Here is a 23,392-nt window from a genome sequence, read left to right as displayed (position 1 = left end):
AAGTAATTCATCTAAAACTGCAATAAAACATAATAATTGTGATTTGGCAATTTGGTAATTATTATTTTGTTTCTTGCGGTTAATTTTAGGCAGTATTTATATCAAAAAGTTTTCTCTCTTTTTATTATCGATTAGAAAAAAAGGTACTAATTATAAATATTTTTTTCAATAAAAATCTTAAACTACATTATATTATTATAATATTAATAAGTAATATTAATTACTCTTTACATAATTTATTTTATGTTTCAGTATTAAATAAAAAAATATATTGTTTATAACTATCAAATAATATAATAGAAAGCGGAAGATCCGGGTTCAATTCCTTAGCGGCTTAGCCACTCGCGCCCTGATATTTTTTCTCTCTCTTCCTTTCTTTCCAATAATTCCTATCAGTACATAATGATTCTCCATATGTGAGAACAATGTACTAAACTTTTCGTACACTTTAAATATCTCGAATTAGAGATCGGTGTACAAGTTAACTGTCTCACGTAGACTAATAAATTAATTTCTTTAAGAAAAATTAAATAATTTTGCACTAACATCCCGCGACGGCTCTCAATGCCTTTCTACAATATTATATTATTATATAATATAATATAATATTATCAGCAAATATTTTAACGAAAATACTGTAAAAAATAATTGTTTATCGTAATCTTTCCAATTTTTTTAATTTCAAATTAAAGATGTATTAACTACACAATATTTGTTAAAAATCATTGAAATTTAGAAACAATATAACACATATAATGGAAAGGCTCATATACGATAACTATCAAATAATATAATATTATATTATTTGATATTATATTATTTTAATATTATATTATTTGATAGTTATATCGTATATGAGCCTGATGATATATTATTTGATAGTTATCGTATATGAGCCTTTCCATTATATGTGTTATATTGTTTCTAAATTTCAATGATTTTTAACAAATATTGTGTAGTTAATACATCTTTAATTTGAAATTAAAAAAATTGGAAAGATTACGATAAACAATTATTTTTTACAGTATTTTTGTTAAAATATTTGCTGACTTTGTGCATTTTCTATGTTATAAAAAATAAAATCTTTACTTTACAAAATGTAATAGCAGAGTTATTGATTAGCTAATTTGTAAGTGATAAAAAAATAGTGTAGTTTTAAGAAATAGTAGATAATCAAAAAAGGTTTGCCATTTTTTCGATAGTCATATTTTTTAAAATTGTTTGAGAACTGATGTAATTTGATGGTTTTATCACTTATATTGAATGCAATTGCAAGTTCTTGACACGTTAATTTTGAATTTGCATCGATTGTTACTTTCAATTCATCATTATTCAGAGATGAGGTCTCCCCGAAAGCATCTTCCAGGGATTTATCTCCTGATACAAATTTTTGAAATTAATGTCAAGCGATTCTTTTTTTATTGTATCTTCTTCAAATGCAGAATAAATTTTTCGGCGAGTTTTTGACGTTTTGAATCCAAGTTTAAATTCATACAATAATTCAGCACAAATCACACTCATTTAAAGACATTTTATAAAGTTAAAATGTTTATTTAACTTGAACTTCACATTTTGGATTTGCAGTAATTAAATGAAGTGAGGTATGTAATTTACGATAAAAAAAATTTCCTGCACAATTAGTCATGATTGATATAAATAATTTCGAGAATTATGACTAACGAAAAACGATAAGAACTTTTTTAGTTATCTAACATATGTATATATTGTTTTATTATATAATAATTAATGAAGAAAACTCAATTTGAAAAAAGATCAAAGACAAAAAAAGAAATAAAGAAGAAAAAAAGAAGCAACTAACAAAAAAACTAACAAAAAGTACGATTGATTTTGGACTATTCTGGTTAGGTTAGGTATTATTTAAGTATTATTTAAGAAGCCTGAATCGTTTAAGAATTCTTATTTTTGTAAAAGTTGATCTGTGTCATTTCCGTGATCTGAGAAACATTATTATTATGTCTGCCTACAGCATGTTAACGGATCGAACTCTAAACGTTAAATCAATGTTTAATCAAATAAAAATTGAATAAAACGGCTACATAGCTAACAAATGCTAACTAAAAAGATACATATATGCATGTTTAAAACATAACATTAATCATTACATAAAACGTTACGACCGCAGAGATTAGTGGAGAGTGCCGAACAAGCCGCGGTAGCGGCACCAAGAGAAGGGAATGTGTCACCTAAATATTATGCCTCGCATCGGCTTCACAATTTGGTCAGCGATGAAAAGGGTTCCGCTGGTACGCAGGAGATGTTTCTCGCTGCAAATCGTCACTTTGACCATTTAGCGGTGAATGTTACTTTGTCTGCTGTACTCTTGCCAAGTGGAATTAAAGACAACGGTGAGCATTGTAGCCTACAAAATTAAACATTTTTTTGTTGTCTGAACAGAAAAAGCAATTTTCTGTATTTTTTTATGCACTAAATTCATATTTAGTCTTAAAAAATGCATATTATATTATTTTAAGCAAATCAAAGGAAAATATGCAAAAAATAATGATCTCAAAAGTCCAAGGTAATATACATTTTTTGATATTAAAGTTGATACATGAAAAAAACTACAGAAAATTACTCTTTTTTTTCTTTTTTTTTCAAATAACAGATCCATGCAGGACAATGTAATAGTTCTAATAAGTCGTGATATCAATCGATAAATGCAGATATGCGCGAAAAAATAGCATTTTTGATATTTACATTATTCAATTACCTGTGTCTTAAATTTAAGAAAAGAAGTTGCACCTTATTTTAAAATAGTTTGATTTGACTCTATTTGCAGAACGTGATGTTGCATCAGGCATTCAATGGAGTGAATATTTAGATCTCTTGTTTGTTAATAATTATGAAAGTGACCCTACGCTATCATGGCAATATTATGGAGCGACAACAGGATTTTTACGCCGTTTTCCAGGTATTTAAATATATTTATGTAAGCCATTACATTTTTACACATAAATTTTTATGAAATATTGTGTTTATACGCGTACATAAAAAAATATATACATATGTAAAAAAATATATTAATAAATTATAAAATTTACTATTATAAAATTTACTATGTTAATTTTATAAACTTATAAATTATTATAAGACTTTTATTTATAATTGTAATTATAAAATAAATTTTAAAATAAAAATATTTTTTTTTGTAAAAAGTAAACTAATAATTATATTTTAATTTTTGTTAAATATAATTTGACTGTAGTTTGGAAGAAGACCTGCGGAGTTCAGAGCCGGACTTGTGGAGTTTGAAAGTACATAATAAAAGGAGTTTAACATAATTTATTTAATGCTTAAGGTTAGGGTAAGATTTGTTAAGATCTTCGCCTCCCGGACATGAATTGAATTAGGTTTGGTTAGATTTTTTGGGTGGAAGAGAGTGCAGGGGGAGAGGTAAAGCTGCTCCCCCGTTCACGTATTTAGTTCATTATGTTTTAACAAATGTAAATATATTGTGAAAGTATATTTGATCCTAAAAAATTATCTTTCCATACAAGTCGCCGAAAATCCCTTTAAGAGTTTTGAGCAATAAAAAAAGTTTCCATAGTTTTATCAAAATTGGAGGTATTGTTTTTGAAACTTTATCCAGAAAAAAATTTACCGGCATTGAAGAAATTATACTATACTCTTTTTATTATACACTTTCAAACTCTACAAGCTCGGTTCTACACTCCGCGAGTCCTCTTCCAAACTATCTCAGTCAGAAACACAGGTCGATATATACATATAAAATGTCTATAGATGTCTAATAGACATCTACATACGTCTTTTCAATCTGTCATTTTTCACTGGGATACATCCTCCAATTTAAAAATACAAAAATATATGAGTCGCAGCAGGACGTTAGCACGCGGAACATGTATAATATATTGAGAGTACATCTTTTCCATTTTGATAATAGAAACGATAACAGTTATGGATAATAGAAAGGTAAAAGTGTCAATATTTGATATCCCAAACAACACGCATGTTTTAAAGATATATAAAAAACGCATAAAAGACATCTGAAAAAAATGATATCTTTTGAACGTCTTTCAGATGTTTAAGACATGCGTGTTGTCTGGGATGTTTATAGTCTTCTTCGTTTTACTGACCGTAAATTCGAGACACATCGGATCAAAATTCAATTTTTCTTTTTTTTTTTTTTATTTAAATAGATTCTATTTTACTCAGGTAGAAATCTGGTCTAGGAGAAAGCCTGGCCCTGGATATTTTTTCCTGAGTATAGCTTGAATCTGTCCGGGAAATCTAGCTTGGACCCATATGTAATGGGGGACGGCGGGCATGGACGGATTCGTTATCTAAAATGTACCCAGGCTTGTTTCCACGGTTTTTCCTAGAAATTATACTGGAATCCCGCCTAGGGCCCTTATTTTACTCGGGTTTTCTCCTGGATTGTTCGATATTGTATTTGTCGGATGACGTTCCTATAAACATTTTTGTAGATTTGGGTAAAAGTGGCATTAATCTAGGTCGTAAAATATCCAGCAACTCATCTGCTTGATTGTGTGGAATTTGGTTGGTTACAATCCACTGACGTAATTTTTCCATTTCATCAACCATTTCGTCCTCATTATTGTGACCTTTATTGTATTCATCGATTTCTCTTTCTGATTCTAATATATCATCTTCGAGCTCTGAATTCTCGATTTCTCTTTCTGGATCTGACATATCATCTTCGAGCTCTGAATTGTTATTTTCCATAAATATTTTCAGGCCATCAGTTTCCTCTTCGTCGCGTACATGATAGACATTCTCATTTACAGCACTATCAGTAGCTTCATTACTGTTAGATCGCGAATACTTGTTTTTTATCAAGTCACTTTCGTCACACGTGTCACTTTCAGTTTCGATGTTCGCTATTTTTGTTTCTAATTTTGTCCTCGCCCAATATTTTCGCTTCTTCAACAGTAGACGAGAAGCCGCGAATATGCGATCACATATTTTGTACGTTTTAAACCATTTTTTCTTTTATTTCGAACCGTAACTCTTTGATATGCTCTAAGGTGTTACTATTTTGAGCCGTAAAATATTTAACAAACGTTAACATAACCTGAAAGTTCAGAATAAAAATACTGGTTTTTCCCTGATCGGACCCGGTCAGATCCAGGAAAAAATACAGATAGATATTTTTTAACCAAAACCTGGGAAAAATCGTGGAAAATTTATAGCGAAAAGCCAGGACCCGTCTGGATTTTCCAAACTAATATTTCCCATGCGGGGCCCGTATATATTCAGGGAAGATTGAGGGAAATTTTTACCTGGGTACTTAAATAGATTTTAAAAAATCGCACACTTTGCAATGAAAATTATTTTAATAACTAACGGGGACGAAGTCACAGAATTAATTCGAAGTATGAAGAGTTACGTGCGCGTATTGTTGATCCTCTAGTTTTATATTTATAACTAAAAGTTCTATTAATTTGTATCTGGTTTATTGTGCGATAATAATTCGGCCTATGTATTTCAATTAAAACAACAGAAAAAAGAGCTATACAGAGAAAATTTTATATTAAAAATTACTATGTACGGCAATAGTCGCGGACCGTGAAGCCGCGAACCGAAAATTTTTATTATGTTTCACATGTGAAAAACATAGTAAAAATTTTTATAATTTCTTCATGGTCCATGGTTACTGACATACATAGTAATTTTTGATATAAAATTTTCTCCGTGTATGAGAACCAAGCACGGGTGTTGTAAAAGATGTTACAAATCAATGTAGAATAAAACTACAAAAACGTTTTGGTTCAATTTTGAATTCTTTTCAGTCTTAGAATGTAACCTGTAAAAAAAGACTGAGATCAATTTAAATTAATAAAACTTACCAATGCACTCTGTTAACATTTATTTATTTGTTAGTGGAAAGTGTGGTGTTACAATCTCCTTTTGTATTACAATTGTGTTGTGTACGAACTTGATTCTTCTTTCGAGGAGGAAGAGCTGTGAGAGCATTAGATCAATTGTCCTTAAATCAATCATGCTTAAATTACGAGTCAACTGTATTAGAAACAGAAGAATTTGGGCAAAGTGAAGCGAATTCACTAATAACACAGGACCACAAAAAAAATTTTTGGAAATAAACTCAAACCAGAGTAGGTGTTTCTTATAGATTTTGAGTCACTGAATCCGAATTCGTAAGCCATTTTGCTTCATCTTGTCCAGTTTTTTAGATAATCGAGAAAAATGATAAAAAATCTGTGAAAATTGAAAGAAACATTTGAGGAAAGAGCAAAAGTAAATATGACATTAAAATGCGGTCGCAGAACTGATTTAAATATATTTTAATAAGTTTAATAAATAAAGTGCAAAAAATAAAAAAAATTTTGCACTTTATTTAACTTACTAAAATATATTTAAATTAGTTCTGTGACCGCATTTTAATGTCATATTTACTTTTGTTTTTTCCTCAAATGTTTCTTTCAATTTTCACAGATTTTTCATCATTTTCCTCGATTATCTAAAAAACTGGACGTGATGAAGCAAAATGGCTTACGAATTCGATTCAGTGACCCAAAATCTATAAGAAATACCTATTCTGGTTTGAGTTTATTTTCCAAAACTTTTTTTTGTGGTTCTGTGTAGTTGTGATCACGTGTAAACACCGTGCAACTACCGATTGTAATACGGGAGTTATTTGAAAAGTTCACTGACTGAAATATATATATATATATATATATATATATATATATATATATATAATGAAAGATTGTCTTTTTTATTTTAAAATTATTTTTATTTTTTAATATAATCTCTCTGAACTTTGATACACTTTATGTAGCTTTAGTGTCTTTATCCTATCCCGGAAGTCCGATTTCTCAAAGTCCTCAAAATAGTCGTTTACTGTAACTTTTAGCTCATTATATGAGGAAAATTGTTTTCCATCAAGAACTTTTTCTAAATTTGCGAATAGATGGAAGTCAAACAAAGAGTTAAATCAGGCAAATAAGGCGGATATGGTAGCAAATTTTAATTAATTGGTTTTTGCTATGGAAATGACATTTTTATGTGCATGTACCCATAGCAAATATGACATTCATTTTGCAGGTAATTTTTTCATACTTAAATTTTTAGTTAGGATATGAAATGCCCGTTTATCTGAGATGTTCACAACCCTAACAATTTCAAACATTTTGAATTGATCTTCCAAAAAATTATGCACTTTATCGATGAATTCCGATGTCGTAGCACTTTTTAAATGCCCATTGCGAGGATCATCTTCCAAGCTTGTACGATTACATTTAAATCCTCTATTTTTTTAGTTATAAATGAAGGTGTATTCTTACCCAACACATTTTTCATTTTGTTAAAAATTTCTATTAGCATTAAACTCTTTTAACAAAAAAATTTTATTACTGTACAATATTCAATTTTTTCTATTTTAAAGAATATACTGAGATGGTCTTATTGAAACAATTGTACACAGAAAACTTGACAGATCGATTATTTTACAGGTATTTCACAGCTATTTATATAACAAATAGCATTACAATGGTAAAACTTTTATATACAGCACTGATATTTATATGTCAGATTGCGAACTTTTTAAATGATTTTTGTATCTTTTGCACCTTGACATCCGCGCTTGATAATCTTTTTTTCTTTCTTTCTCTTTTCCTCTCTTTTTTTATTTTTATTTTTATTTTTTTTATTATAATATAGAACACGCGTTATACTATGGTAGTTAACTTATTGAACGTGTTTAATACACTGAGGATGGTTTGATAACAGGTCGAAGTGTTTGCTAATTATAAATAATTTTTACATATAATCTTCTCATATAATCTTATACATATTTACAGTTAACTTTCTGTTGAGGCTCAAGAAATATATATACATAAAAAATACTACATTTCATTTAAAAAAACAAAGTTGACCTTTATATGACCTTCAATTTTACCTTCATCAAAAACTCAAGCCCACCATCTTGTGTCCCCCTCCGAACCCTACAACTTTTGTCTGAAACATTTTTTTCTAAACTCAACAGCGTTTGAAATATTCGCCTGGCTAGATTAAAATAAAACACCCTGTATATATATATATATATATATATATATACAGGGTGTCAATTAAGTCCCGGGACGGCTGAATATTTTCTCATGTAAGGTATTTTTGAAAAAGGTCAAGGTCATTTCTGAAGTAATTTTCAACGAGGAATTTAACATTGACCTTCAATTTGACCTTGAGCTTGATCTTCAAGGTCATTTCAAGGTTAGGTTAGATTTTTTAAATAGAAACTCCTATTTTTGATTCCAAAATCTAATAACTGGTGTCAAGAGCTTTTCAAAACACTATAATAGAGTTATTTTTCATTAAGTACTTTTCGAGTTATGAGGCTTGTAAATTACAGTATTTTGACATAAAATACAAAATATCTTGTAAAATATTCAATTTTTGGGAATCTTACCTTAATACTTTTATGCATAAAATAATAAGACAAATCAATTGGTATAAAGAAAACACATAGTTGCTTTCAAGAAAAAGTATGCAGTTGCATGTTGCAAACTACATATTTTTTTATGAAAGCAACTATGTGTTTTCTTTATACCAATTGATTCGTCTTATTATTTTATGCATAAAAGTATTAAGGTAAGATTCCCAAAAATTGAATATTTTACAAGATATTTTGTATTTTATGTCAAAATACTGTAATTTACAAGCCTCATAACTCGAAAAGTACTTAATGAAAAATAACTTCATTATAGTGTTTTCAAAAGCTCTTGACACCAGCTATTAGATTTTGGAATCAAAAATAGGGGTTTCTATTTAAAAAACCTAACCTAACCTTGAAATGACCTTGAAGGTCAAGCTCAAGGTCAAATTGAAGGTCACCGTTGAATTCCTCGTTGAAAATTACTTCAGAAATGACCTTGACCTTTTTCAAAAATACCTTACATGAGAAAATATTCAGCCGTCCCGGGACTTAATTGACACCCTGTATATATATATATATATATATATATACATACATATATATGTTACAGCGATATCATGGCCTCCAATTGAAGGTGTATTCAGATTATCTAAGTACTCTTCACATCATCGGCCGGTGCGTGATGTGTATGACTTCAGAATGTCAAATTGGTTTGTCGGGGCGGCAAATAGTCCGAGGGATCTAGCAATATTAATTGATAGTACGACCTATACTTCCGACAGAAATCGACGATTAACAATTGCAACGACGAGAGTCATATTGGATACTTTGGGACCGAATGATTATGTCAACGTATATCGCTATGGCGAAAATGCCGAGGAAATTGTGCAGTGCTTTAAGGATAGCTTAGTGCAGGCATCGCCGGAAAACATCCACGAAATGAAGATAGCGTTGACTTCTGTAAAGCATGAAGACGCTGCGACCAATATTTCGGCTGCATTGAGTACTGCCTTCGAGATCCTGCACAAGTACAATCGTACCGGCCAGGGCAGCCAGTGCAATCAGGCGATTATACTGATCACTTCCGATACCGACAGCCCACCCACAGAAGTGATAAAACGTTACAATTGGCCGCACATGCCCGTCCGGATCTTTACTTATCTCATTGGAGGTGATAAAAGTCCCGATCTTCGAAATACGGCTTGCACAAATAAAGGTAATCTTATTTATCGATATGTCGCAAATTAACAATTATAACTGCGAGGGTAGTACAAAACGATATGAATGTAACAAAAATAGAAAAAGCAAATATATTTATAATATAATAATATAACCTGTAATAATAAAAGAGATAAAATTACCGAATAGGGATAACCTTCCAATCTTGATCTTGACGTGTGTTATTAAGATCATAGTCCTGAGTAACAAAAAAAAAGGTTTTAGCCGTTGACCTTAAAATTAAAAAGTTATACAAAAGAAGTTTACTAAATAGAATACGTAATTTTCTGATACGTGTATATTTAACAGAACGTACTCTTAGCAGATTTATTTATTTAAACGTGATATATCAAATACTTGGGCAGAGGAGAAGCAAAGCCTTGTACCTCTGCCTGAAAAAACTCTAACCCGATCTAACTCATGTACGAGAGGTGAAGCATTATTTGAAGATAAATAATTTCTAACTAATTGAGTAAAAATGCTTAATATATACGTATGTAGTAAAATTATACTCTAAAAAATAATCCTAAAAAATATTATTTAAAAAAACATTTATATCAAAACTAAATATGAAATCAATAGTCACTTAACCAAGTATATAGAAGCAATTCAATTTGCAAGAATTTGTAATTTGAAATAATATTTTTTATTATTATTTGTTATAAAATTAGTCTTACATTTGTAAAAATATTATACATTATAGATTCTCTCCATAAAATTAAAACTTATTTTGTTTTTAATAGAAACCTGATTTTCAAAATAAGTTCAACTCATACAAAATAGTGTTATTTTAATACAAAAACAATGTCATTTTCAAACCAACAGACTGTTGTAAAAAATAATTGTTTTAATTTTCTATTACAACATGATTAAAATAATGGAATACATTTAAGTATAAAAGGAATTTTAATTAAAAAAAAAGATAAACTTAAAATTAAATTATAAAATAAATTTTTAATAAAAAAAACTTGGTGTCAACTTATGACATTAATTTGACCCTGATACATGCCGGGGGCAGATTTGCCTATGTTATCTGACTACAATCTTTATTAACGTAAAATTCCGGAAAAGCTACTTGGTAGCGCGGCGGCGCCTGTATATAGGCAAAACTCTTAACATTTATGTTCTCGTCGCGACGCTACTACGTCGCTGAATATACAGGGTGTCCGATAATTGCTGAATCACCTCTCGGGTGTAGGTAGAGCGGTTTAAACCGAATAGAAAAGTCCTTTATCATTTTGTAATTTTCGCAATAATTAATGAGGAATTAATTAAAAAATATCGGCCAATTCGCGCGAGTTTAAGAGCGCGGCGAGAAGAGACCCGTGGTGATACAGCTCACTGTTATTTGGTTACTAGGCGCACGAGAAATCGTTGGGAGGAGCACTCTATAAATGACGGTGTGTAACGCTAGATCCTTGCGTCCTAGCGAACACGTAACAACGGGCTGTCTCTTCTCGCCGCGCGTTTAGACTCGCGCAAATTGGTCGATCTTCTTTAATTAATTTATCATTAATTATTGCGAAAATCGCAAAACGATAGAGGACTTTTCTACTCGGTTTAACCCGCTCTACCTGCACCCGAGAGGTGATTCAGCAATTATCGGACACCCTGTATAGTATGCATATTTCTTTCTTAAATAGTATCAGAAAATTATGAGAAATTATTGTCTCTTCGCCTCACTACGGAACCCCTCCCTTGCCCACACATTCAATTTGCTATACTTTAAATAAATTTTTTTTTTTCTCTCTCAGCAAATTTATTCTAAATAAATAAATTTTATTATTATAAAACGTACTTTTAGCAAAAAAATTTTTTTATTTATTTTAAATATTATTTTATTAAATTTAATAATTTAATTTATTAATAATTTAATAAAAATTTAATAAATTAAATTATTAAAATAAATAAATTTGCTCACAGTACGTTTTATTAAATGTAAGAAAAGGTGAGATTATCTAAGCGAGAATGGCCATATTTTTTTATATTAATGACAAAAAATAGTTGAAATTTAACATAAGGAAACTTTAGAATGTTTATTATGAGATTATAATGTTAAATTTTCAAATTTATAAAAATCTTAATAACAACCAAACTTGCAAAAGTGTTTAGTTGTTATTAAGATTTTTATAAAACCTTATTTTAGTCTGTTTTACTCTATAAGTAAAGTAAAATGGACTATCCCGTGAAAAAATAAGAAATTGTTGAAAAAACAAGAAATTGTTAAAAAAGAAAAAAGAGATGTTTTTATTTTGCTTTATAAAGATAAAAAGTAAGCTGATTGGTATAATCAAGATGGGATTATTTTTTAAATTTTTTATTTATGAATCAAATTTGATTTTGAATTATGTATTACCGATGATTACACTAATCAACAAGGTTTTTGTCATATGGATGGAAACAGGCATTTTATACAAATTTTTTTATGCGCTGATTACGAATCCGAACTTTAAAATGTTTTAAATGCTTTACGTTACAATTTTGAGAAGTTCAAGGTCAAAGTTGTAAAAAGGGCTATTAATGTACTTTATGATGTTATAACTATGATATGCGACGTGTTAGAAAAGTTTCTTTTTTTTAATAAAATATATTATTAGGACTTTTAACTCTCAAATGGAATTTTTTGTATATATTATGGTAAAGAGATTTTGACGATTTAATATTCTGTTTGTTACCGCAGATAGATTATAAATGGATCTAACAAGGGAACGTTCACAAGTGTTTCCTCCCCCCCCCGATTTGATTCTTCTTGAAATATGTTGTAAAACATATAATTTGAGGAGACACGTATTTTTTTATAGCGGTTCTAACTCAAATTTAAGGAGTAAAACACCCCTTTAAAGAAAACGAGTTTTTTTGTGTGTAAATATCGCCAAAACCGTAGGAGATATCAAAAAATGTTTCAAATAGAAGTTATAATGGCTTGTAATGGACTTTATAACTGTGTAGTTGAATTTTCAAAAAATTAATTTTTTTAAATTTACCCTCACCCCTTGTTATTATTGTTTTGATCGTCAAAATTTTTGTAACGACAAAAGTTGTAGCATTTTTTACACTGAATTCAACCATATATAATTTTATTAAGTTCCGAAATCGCATCTTTCAAAAATGAGTTATCAGTATCACACTATATGCGTCGCGCTGCATGACGCATCGTTTATACCTTAAACTATAAGGTATATAAAATTTTGAAATATAAAATGTATATCATAAGTATAATATAAGTATAATATAAGTATAATTATAATATATACAATAAATAAGCTTTTATATATATATAAATATATATAATTATATATATAAGCTTATTTATATATATTATAATTATACTTATGATATACATTTTATATAGGTACCTTATAGTTTAAAAGTATCGTAGTAATTTAGTGAAATGTAATAGTATGTAGAATGTATTGCAGTGTATTAAAATTATTGAAAAAGAGTAAACTGTACAGAATTTTATATTTTAATTCATTGTCAGTCAAATTGGACCAAGAGGGTAAAGTCAGGGTGGATATATGTTGAATAGATTGATTCATTCACTATTTTTGTTTCATAAATTATTTTTCCGTAGTCATTACAAGCGAAACTTCAAAGTGTAATATGCGCTGATAGCTAACTTGTATATGACAACGCGTTGCGCACGAAATGCAGCGATTATCTATAAGAGTGTAATGTGGAAGGGATGCTTTAGCAATAATTTTAGTTAACTTTTCTTCTTCAAATATGTGATAACAAGTCATTTTTATATTTATTTAACAACTATTGCGTAACACAAGTGTGATACAAACGATGTGTTATGCAGCGCGACGCATATAGTGTAATACTGATAACTCATTTTTGAAAGATGCGATTTTGGAACATAATAAAATTATATATGGTTGAATTTAGTGTAAAAATAGCTACAACTTTTGTCATTACAAAAATTTTGACGATCAAAACAATAATAACAAGAGGTGAGGGTAAATTTAAAAAAATTGTTTTTTGAAAATCCAATTACACAGTTATAAAGTCCATTACAAGCTATATAACTTATATTTGAAACATTTTTTGATATCTCCTACGGTTTTGGCAATATTTACACACAAAGAAAAAACTCGTTTTTTTTTCAAAAGGATGTTTCACCCCATAAATTTGAGTTAGGGCCGCTATAAAAAAATACGTGTCTCTTCAAATTATATGTTTTACAACATATTTCAAAGAGAATCAAATCGGGGGGGGGGGACACTTGTGAACGTTCTCTTGTAAGAGCTGCGAATTAGTCACTGTATATTTTCAATTTTATGGAACATACATAATGATTTTTTACTCAGATTCATATTCAGCAGCCTCGACAATTTTATTTAAATACAATTATATTTAAATACGAATTTTCACAAAAATTACAACCGTTTATCATTTTGATAAGCCATCTATCATGTTAAATTTGTCAATTTTGACACCACATTTGTGATTAGCAATCTTAAAAATCATTATGTGTTCCACAAAAATTGAAAATATTCAGTGACTTATTTGCAGTTCTTAGATCTATTTATAATCTATCTGCGGTAACAGACAATATTGAATCGTCAAAAAAATCTTGTTAATCGTAATATACATAAGAAACTTCTTTTGAGAGTTAAAAAAGTCCTACTGATATACTTTATTTAAAAAAAAAGAAACTTTTCTAACACGCATATTATATCATACCATTATAACATCATAAAATACATCAAAATAGCCTTTTTTACAACTTTGACTTTGAATTTTTCAAAATTGGGACATAATGGAGCATTTTAAAGTCCAAAATTGTAATCAGCGCATAAAACTTGACATAAAATGTCTGTTTCCATTTATGTGGCAGAAAAGAGGTTAGAAATTGTTGGCTAGTGTTATTTTATCAGAAAAAAGATAAACCTTTAAACAAAAAATTGAACATGTAATCTATAAAATATTTCTCAAATTAGAGCAAATATAACCAGAAAAATACAAAAAAAATACATATTTAAATTAATCTATTTTATATATCTCACATGACAACATTAATATTATATTTTACTTTTATTTACTTATATTAAAGTTATTTTTTAAATGTAACTGATAAAATATTACTTCCAAATACCAGAAACAAGGGATTTGACGAAAAATTTCAAAATATTAAGTTTTGCAAGTTTTTTAGTTACTCAAAATGCAATACAAGAAATTAGATCACAAGATCATGCTGGCAAAATTTGATGTTTTTTTATAAATAACTCATGATAGTTTTACGGTATAATAATGTTTAATTGATGTTTAATGTTAAATTTTTAACAGTTGAAAAGCATAAAAAAAAGAAGCTAATTTTATGTTCATCCAACAGAGGCACTCATGAACAAGATCTAACAAATGAACATTTTATCTAGCGGTCGGCTTTATCTTACCTTCCCCTACATGATATCAAAACATTACGTTTCATTCAGTAAACTTCTTTTCTTAATTACTTTTTAATAAACAACGACCGATGACTAACTGATGAAAAACCTTTAAAACATTATTCTAGATAATAATCTTAGTAACATACGTCAAGATCCAGGTTATTAATGGAGTAGTTCCCTGTTCGGTAGTTTTACATAATAAAATATTTATAGGAATAATAATAATAATAAAGAAATTTAATAATTAAAATAATTTATCACAAAATTGAATAAAAAATTTTTAATATACAAAATACGATAGAAAACACGATATATATAGTTATAGAATAATTGTTTGTTTAAAAATTAAAATTGGGAAAAATATTAAATTGAAATTTGGAAATAAATTCTTTTTGTACAAAATTTTATTTTTGAGAAAACAATTTTAGTTGAAATTCCATTTAGTACATATATATTATACAGGGTGGCCCACCAAAAACGAAACAGACTGAATAACTACCATAAAAATAATTTTTCAAAAAAACGCAAAAACAGGTCGATTTTTATTGGAGGGGGACATCTTTTGACGTAAAATTTTTACCCTAAACTTCAACCCTCTAGGTGGGAGGGCCAACCCTTCAAAAATTTCAAATGGAAAGAAGGGTCAAATGATACATCCTTAAAAAGATCTTTTAATTTCCTATATATTCTTACGTTTAATTTTTTAAATTCGAGTAATTCGTTTAGAAGATACAGAATGTTTAATTTTGCCACTATAACTCCAAAACATATTTGCGATTGACATACTTATTTGCATGTCATTGATTGAACAGCTCGGCTATTCTGTTAGCATATTTATTATTTCCAAAGAAAAGTGCAATTATTTCAACCCTTTCTACAATCGAGTAAACCATAATGTAATTTAAAATTTTTTAATTTGCAACAACAAATATACTTACATGAATACATGAAATTCACTTGCCACACACACTAGGTAGATACTAAATGGTCTTGCTTTAATCATACCATCAACCTGCGAGGCCTTTTTTCCTTCAGTGTAAAAAAGAATACAAAAGAAAGAATCAAAATATTGGAGCACATTTACCGTGGAAGTAATGATCGAAATTCAAAACACTTTGGATGTCTTTAGATATCCCTCCTTGCTACTAAAAATTTTGAAAATAATGGACCGGTAAAAATATAAAAATTTGTATGTTTTAGATTTAACACCTTGTATCTTCTAAACAAATTGATCGAATTTAAAAAAATCAAATGTAGGAATACAGGGAATTGAAAGACCTTTTTAATGATGTATCATTTGACCCTCTTCCCATTTAAAATTTTTGAGGGGATGGCGCCCGCGCGTAGGGGATTGAAGTTTAGGGTAAGAATTTTACGTCAAAAGATGTCCCCCTTCCAATAAAAATCGACTTGTTTTTGCGTTTTTTCCAAAGAATTATTTTTGTGAGAGTTATTCAGTTTGTTTCGTTTTCGATGGAGCACCTTGTATTTGTATCTATTGTTCGAGAATTGGTAAACAGTAACAAATTATTTTCTCTTTGTATTTGTGTTTATATAGACTTATATTTATAAGTTTATAGTTAAGTGGTTTATCAATCGTTCTCCTCAAAACGCGAAAAAAAATTCATTTCAAAATTTGACTTATTTTTCAACAAAGAATCATTCTATATCTATATGTATCACGTTTTGCATCATTCTGTTTGCACATTCTGTATATTTATTATATTTTGTAATTATTTCTATTTGTAATAATTAAAAATTTCTGGAATAAATTCCCAAAAATAATGTTTTTGAAATTATAAAAACAAATAAACGTTGTCTTGATTCGTGACTTTTTAAAAAATTGCTTTATTAAGACATTTATTTAGACTATTTTTTTTTGTATTCCGACATCATACACAATATACATATGTCTGAAAAATGATGATATTGCTACTATATAATATTACATACAAACACTGGTTGTATAGGTACAAATTGTTTATTTTATTTGAAATATATCTCTTTGGCATTGATAAGGCGATGGACACAATGAAGTAATGCATGAATAGATTTCTAGAAATCTGTTTTCAAAATTGCCTCGAAAATCTTTGTTTTGTGTGCTTCAGCCGTTGAAATGTCATTGTAGTGAGAGTCCCTTTATCAGAATTTTGAGTTTTGAAAATAAAAAGTAGTCGCAAGAAGACAAATCAGGTAAATACTGCTACGGTAAAAGAAATGTAAATGCATTGTTGTGCAAAAGAAATCAGCCTTCTGACTGTTGATATTTAAACTCTTGTTCATTATTGCTATTACAAATACTCCAAAATATTTAACTCAGGGCTCGGCTGATTTTCGTATGTCAATGCCTACTTTCCCTTCTTACCGCGAACGCTGCAGCCACTAGAACCAGCGCAGTTGAACGTTAGAAGCGTTCTGTCAAATGAAATGATTCTTCTAATTTTCAAATTTCAATAATCAGGATTTTTATAAGAAAAGAATTAATTAATTTATTGAATAGTGTCGCTCCTAACGTTCAACGGTGCTGGCTCTAGTAGCTGCAGCGTTCGCGGTAAGGAGGGAAAATAGGCGTACAGACATACGAAAATTAGCCGAAAAGTGCAACTAATTCCGAGTCTGATTTAAATAATAATCACTGTTCATCATATAATCTTCTGAAACAAATTCCCGAAAAATAGTACCTTTAAAATTATAAAAAACAAATAAACATTGTCTTGATTTGCAATTTTTTTAATCACAATTTTTGCTCTTCCGGTGACTTCCATTCAGCGCTTTGGTACTTATTGTTTGTTTGTGAATCATACTGAATTACATCTCGTCATCAAAGATCGGATGAAAAGTTGTCGCTCTAGCAAGGAAAACATGTTTTTTTTTTAATTCGAGGTTTTATTTTTTAATGTAATTTCTTTGAATGACTCAATGTAGTTGTTCCAAACTTTTTTTCAAATAGTTTTAATGCAACTATATCCTTTTTATATTTGGATTTGTCGAGGTCCTCAAAATAGCTATTTATTATGGTGATGACCTCGTCATTGCAAATTTTTTACCCGCTAGTTACTTCTTGAAATTTAGAAACAAATGTAAATCACATAGCACTAGGATCTAGTGAATAGGGCATGTGTGCGGCATTAATTCGAGTTGCAATTTATGGATTTTTGCCATTGCAATTGTTGATATGTGAAATGGTGCATTGAAAAGTAGTTTTTTCTTTGCATGATTATTTTTTCTTTATGTTGAAAAAATTTATTTGCGGTCACAACTAAAAATTTAACTCAAAACTCTAGTTTTTCTTAGACGTTTTCCGCAAAATTGCTTATAAATTCTCAATTAATATTTTTATGAAAATTTTTGAAATTTTTTTGCAAATGGATTTGAAGAAACAAGGAAGCTACAAAGAATTGAATATAAGTTAGTTGTATATAATTTATTAACTCAAATAAAATATTTTTACATTTATATTCTGTAAATACCTAATAATATCCACATATACATGACTGTCTCACTGTCGCAATACAAGCGTTAACACGTTAAATAAATACACACGTTAGTAAATAACCGTATAGGTCATTACACGTAAAAAAGTTTTAGTCGTAACCGTAAGGCGCTCGCATTACTGCTCATTGTTGTGATTGGTTGATTTGCTTACGCCTTAAGATTACGACTAAAACTTTTTTATCTCTAATGGTCTTTAATCACTATATGTATAATAGAACTATATAATAGAACTTTTAATTTAAATACAGTCGTTTCTATTAAAGTTAAAATTAAAGTTCAGGTTAATCTTGCGTGTTGTCAGCAGTGTTGCTTGAAACTTGCGCTTGAATGCGTCTTTCCTTGGTCAGTAAACGCTGCACCATCGCTGCATCCGAAATAACTTTCTCAGAAAATGAGAATAACTTTCTCATGTTTAAATATTTATATAAGATAGTGTATATGCATTCTTTCGAGACGTTTGTTATGTCCGCTATCCCTTTCAACTTCAAACGGAGGTTACTTGTTATCTTGCACATTTTCTTCATTTATTGCCGTTTTTGGATTAGAGTGAGATACATCTTTACAGCTTATAAACCATCACATTTTAATTCAATAGTTCTCTTTTACTGTTGAAAGTGGAGGAGCAGATTTTTCTTAAGCTTGTTTTTAATGTTGATTGTCATTTGCACATAAAATACATATAGAGAGTGTCCGGTAACTCACGGACCAACGCTCGGATAATTTCGTTACATATGCATGTAACTACGTAATGCTTTATTGCATATAGTTGTAAAATTTCAACTGACAAGTTTCAAACTATTCTATTTATAGTATAAATTGCAATTCCAGAAATTTTTGTTTTTATTTTTGTTTTTATTTTTAAACAAATTGCGTGGTTGCGTGCGCAAACGGTAGACTTTTATATTATTGGAATTTATATAAAAACTCGTAGCCACACACAGATTACACATATAGGGTGTCCGTCCCATGGGAAGTTGCTGAAACTAATTAGCTGTCATCAAGAGACACGGTAGTGTTTTGCGCCAAGTTCACGCACAGTGCGCAACGCAGCGCAAGACCGACCGTGTCTCTATACGCGAGCCGGAGAGCTGAGACGGGCCGAGATTATCGGATCTCAGTAACGTCTAAGCTGGATTTAAAAATAGGCTCAATCGATTATGCATGTCCAAATTATATAATAAAAGTATATTTGTTTTTACTCTACGTGCTCTATAAAGATATTAGATATAAAAGTCTAAAGTTTAAAATATCGAAAAACTATTTCAGTCATCGTCTCCGTCGTCTGGGATGTCCATTTTCGCTTTTTATACGTTAGGGGCGCTAGTGGCGTTGACAAGTTTCAACTAGACGCGCTTGTTACAAATTTGCATAACCTTCAGAAAAAGTATCAAAGTAGCGAATTCGGTTACTCGCACTGCAGCAAATTAGGTTATTCGCATCAGGCTACATTGCATTGCACACTCAAAGCTGCTTAGTTTTCACCAGAGTAGTGTAGTGTGAGTGATCAAATTCGTTATAAGTGAAATTAGTGTATGTGTATATTATCATAGAAAGATATAAATGAAGAAAGTAATGGTAGCGATGAAAGTAAGTTAAATCTTGTTGAATACAAAAAATCATTGATGAAATTAAAAGACATTAATTTTGAATTTTTTAAATATTTCAATGATTATATTCTACTCAAGAAAGATGTGTGGAATTCAATTCAATTTGGATGACGACATCACAGTTTAAGATTTTGTGGAGAAAACTGCAGAAAATATTGAGAGAAATAAAGTAATTTGTAATTATTTACATAGATTTAGGATACATAGGACAGAAATATTAAACTTTGATATTTAATTTTATGTATTTTAGACAAATCATACACTAAAGTCTTTAAACAATTGTCCTATAAGGCATAGTGATGATTGGTATGATTGTATAAATTAATTTTACTATACATTCTGTCAAAAAAGCACATGTTTCGAGACTTTAGTGTATAATTTGTCTATAATAAATAAAATTAAATATCTCAAAGTTTAATATTCCTGTTCTATGTATCCGAAATTAGTTCCAACAATATTTATAATTTCCAATCAATTTTATTACAATTAAAACAAAACAGTATTGTTTTACCATTAAAAAAATTGTCGTATATATTAAAATTTTCAAAAAAAGCTATTATATAATAAAATATTTATTAAAATATTTATTAAAAAACGCAAAAAAACTTGGCGCTGCTACAGTAAACTACATGTTAATTTCATTACTTTGAGGTGTAGCAACGCCAAGTTTTTTTGCGTTTTTTAATTATAAATATTTTTATTTTTTAAATATTTTTTTAATTTTTTTATTTTTATTTCTTTATTTATGTATTTATTTTTTAATAATATATATATAGTATATGTAATAATATATATAGTATATATAGTATAGTATATGTAAAATATGATAAAATATAGTATATAATATAATTAATTATATATACGACAGCTTTATGTACAAAAGTTTTAAAGAAGAGTTTTACAAAAATAGTGTACAACTATTTTCATAGTTCTTTAGTCCCACTTGGCACCATTTCCTGATATCATATTTTTTTGTAAAAAGTATATATAATAGCTTTTTTTGAAAATTTTAATATATACGACAATTTTTTTGGAAAGTAAAACAATACTGTTTTGTTTTAGTAGAGCACTAAAGATGTTTATAGTGCCTTAGTTTTAATTGTGACAAGAGCGTGTACTTGGCGCCTTTTTTTTACCTTTTTTTAAAAAAGCTTTTTAAACACATGGAAAGCAAAAAAAAGTAAAATATTTTTTAACAGAGGCCAATTTGCAGTTTTTTTACATATAAACTAAAGATAATATTTTCATTATTAAATAAACGTTTTTTTAAAAAATGTCAAATATCGTTAATTTTAATGGTATTCATTTTCGAAGTACGTACCGTCAGAATTATAATAAAAATTAAGTTGATTTCGGAAACTATAATTGTAATTTTTGTTGCATAAAATTTTTTATAGTTTCCAAAAGTGACTTAATATTTTTGTTATAATTCTGTTATATATTAAAATGAGTAAAATTTGACATTTTTTAAGGTTAATATGCATTTTAGGTTGCACTAGAGCACTAAAGATGTAGGTAAGTTACTTCTTAGCTCAGCGGTAAATGGGCGAGAGGGCAAGGAGTGGGGGAATGGGACAAAAATGGCGTAGAGACGAGAATACTTACATCTTTAGTGCTCTAGTATAACCTAAAATGCATATTTACCTAAAAAAATGTCAAATTTTGCTCATTTTAATGGTATATAACAGAATTATAACAAAAATATTAACTCACGTTTTATAGTGCCTTAATTACACCTCACCGATTTTGTCGCCATTTAAATATGTTGTAGGATAGGTTGATCTGAGTAATTCCTCGCAAAAATCACATGGGGACAACATTGGTTTAGAACAGGCCTCGGAATTATTTCACCTTTTCAGCCGATTCTCGTGGTATACGCCTTCTTGCTTTCCTCTCTTCACCGCGCGCGCGGCAGCCGCTAGGGCCAGCGCCGCCGAGCGTTAGGAGCGGCGCTATCTGATTAATGTTAAAAAAATTTATTAAAAATATTTTTTTCCTCAATAGCAATAGTACCTCATGGGTGACGTGGAAATCTATTGAAATATTTTCACATAATAAATTTAAAAATAAAAAAAATACTTTTAATAAATTTTTTTAACTTTTAATGATCAAGGAAGAAGGACCCAACATTTATCGGATAGCGCCGCTTCTATCTCGGCGGCGCTGGCCCTAGCGGCTGCCGCGCGCGCGGTGAAGAGAGGAAAGGAGGCGTATACCACGAGAATCGGCTAAAAAGATGAAATAATTCCGAGGCCTGGTTTAGAATATATAACAAATTACAGTTTCATAATTTTAATGCTCGTCTTCTGGTGTTATAAATTAATATTACAAACAGTGAAGTTTATATACGCCGTGTTCGTATATAGAAACTTGTAAAGTTTTTGTTTACATTTTTTAAAAGATAGCTACATGGTCATAGATATTTTGTCAACAGTCGGCTTTACCTATTTCTCGCAGTTCGTTAACAGCTTTTAACATCCGACTACACAAATTTCTAAGTTGTTGTTTGTTGAGGATAGCAATAAGTTATTAGATTTTCTTGTTAATCGAAAAGTTATTCATAGACACATTAAATGTCCATGGTGTGAAGCAATCGATTTAAATCGTGAGCGTCATTATTTTTCCTTATTTTTTCTCATTCTGGTGAAAAATATTTATTGAAGTATAAGTTGTGTGGCGGGGAGGGATAAAGCCGCTCTACGTATGAAAGTTGTATAAACAGATTCTTTTAATTAAATAATAACAAATTGTTCACTTCACTGTTCGTAATATTCGTTTATAACACTTAAAAGAGCATTAAAATTGTGAAACTTTAATTTGTTATATCTCTTAAATCAATGCCATCCCTCACTTGATTTTTGCGGGGAATTACTCAGAACAATCTCCCTTACAACATATCTAAATGGTGACAAAATCGATGAAGTGTAACCTAAAATGCATATTCATCTTTTCTTGTAAACGTTTATTTAACGATATAAATATTTCCGATTGTTTTTAGTTTATATGTAAATAAAACTGCAAAACGTCTTTTGTTAGAAGATATTTTTTTTGCTCCCTATGTGCGTTTAAAAATAAAAGCTAATTAGTTTCAGCAACTTCCCATGGGACACCCTGTATGTTTTAATAAGTATGGTAATTACATAGAAAAATAGTCAAAAGTATATATTAAAATTTGATTCTTCTACTTGATTTTATAATAAATATTTCTTGTGTTTATATTTTTATTTCTTAGTTTATTCTTGTAAACAAAAAATGCCTAATTAAAAATACATTTTACTGAAAAT

The 23,392-nt window shown here is 29.2% G+C and overlaps 1 protein-coding gene across 9 annotated transcripts in view; it reads left to right on the top strand.

Moving 5' to 3' along the window:
• The window catches only part of stol (stolid), a 301,015-nt gene that overhangs the window by 6,133 nt on the left and 271,490 nt on the right, over positions 1-23,392 (top strand). For 7 of the 9 annotated variants that reach the window (XR_010889250.1, XM_067351795.1, XM_067351792.1 and 4 more), the window contains 3 exons: positions 2,144-2,366; positions 2,801-2,932; positions 9,006-9,611. Coding sequence is in view for 8 of the 9 variants with exons in the window: in XM_067351795.1 (XP_067207896.1) it covers positions 2,144-2,366; positions 2,801-2,932; positions 9,006-9,611 (961 nt within the window). In the remaining variant the exon portion in view is untranslated. Of the gene's footprint in view, positions 1-2,143; positions 2,367-2,778; positions 2,933-9,005; positions 9,612-23,392 lie in introns of those variants that run through there. The other 2 variants (XM_067351794.1, XM_067351796.1) reach the window with 2 other exon arrangements.

This window comes from Linepithema humile, chromosome 3 (genome assembly GCF_040581485.1).
Source record: "Linepithema humile isolate Giens D197 chromosome 3, Lhum_UNIL_v1.0, whole genome shotgun sequence".
NCBI lineage: Eukaryota > Metazoa > Arthropoda > Insecta > Hymenoptera > Formicidae > Linepithema > Linepithema humile.
This window is presented reverse-complemented; position numbering and strand designations above follow the sequence as displayed.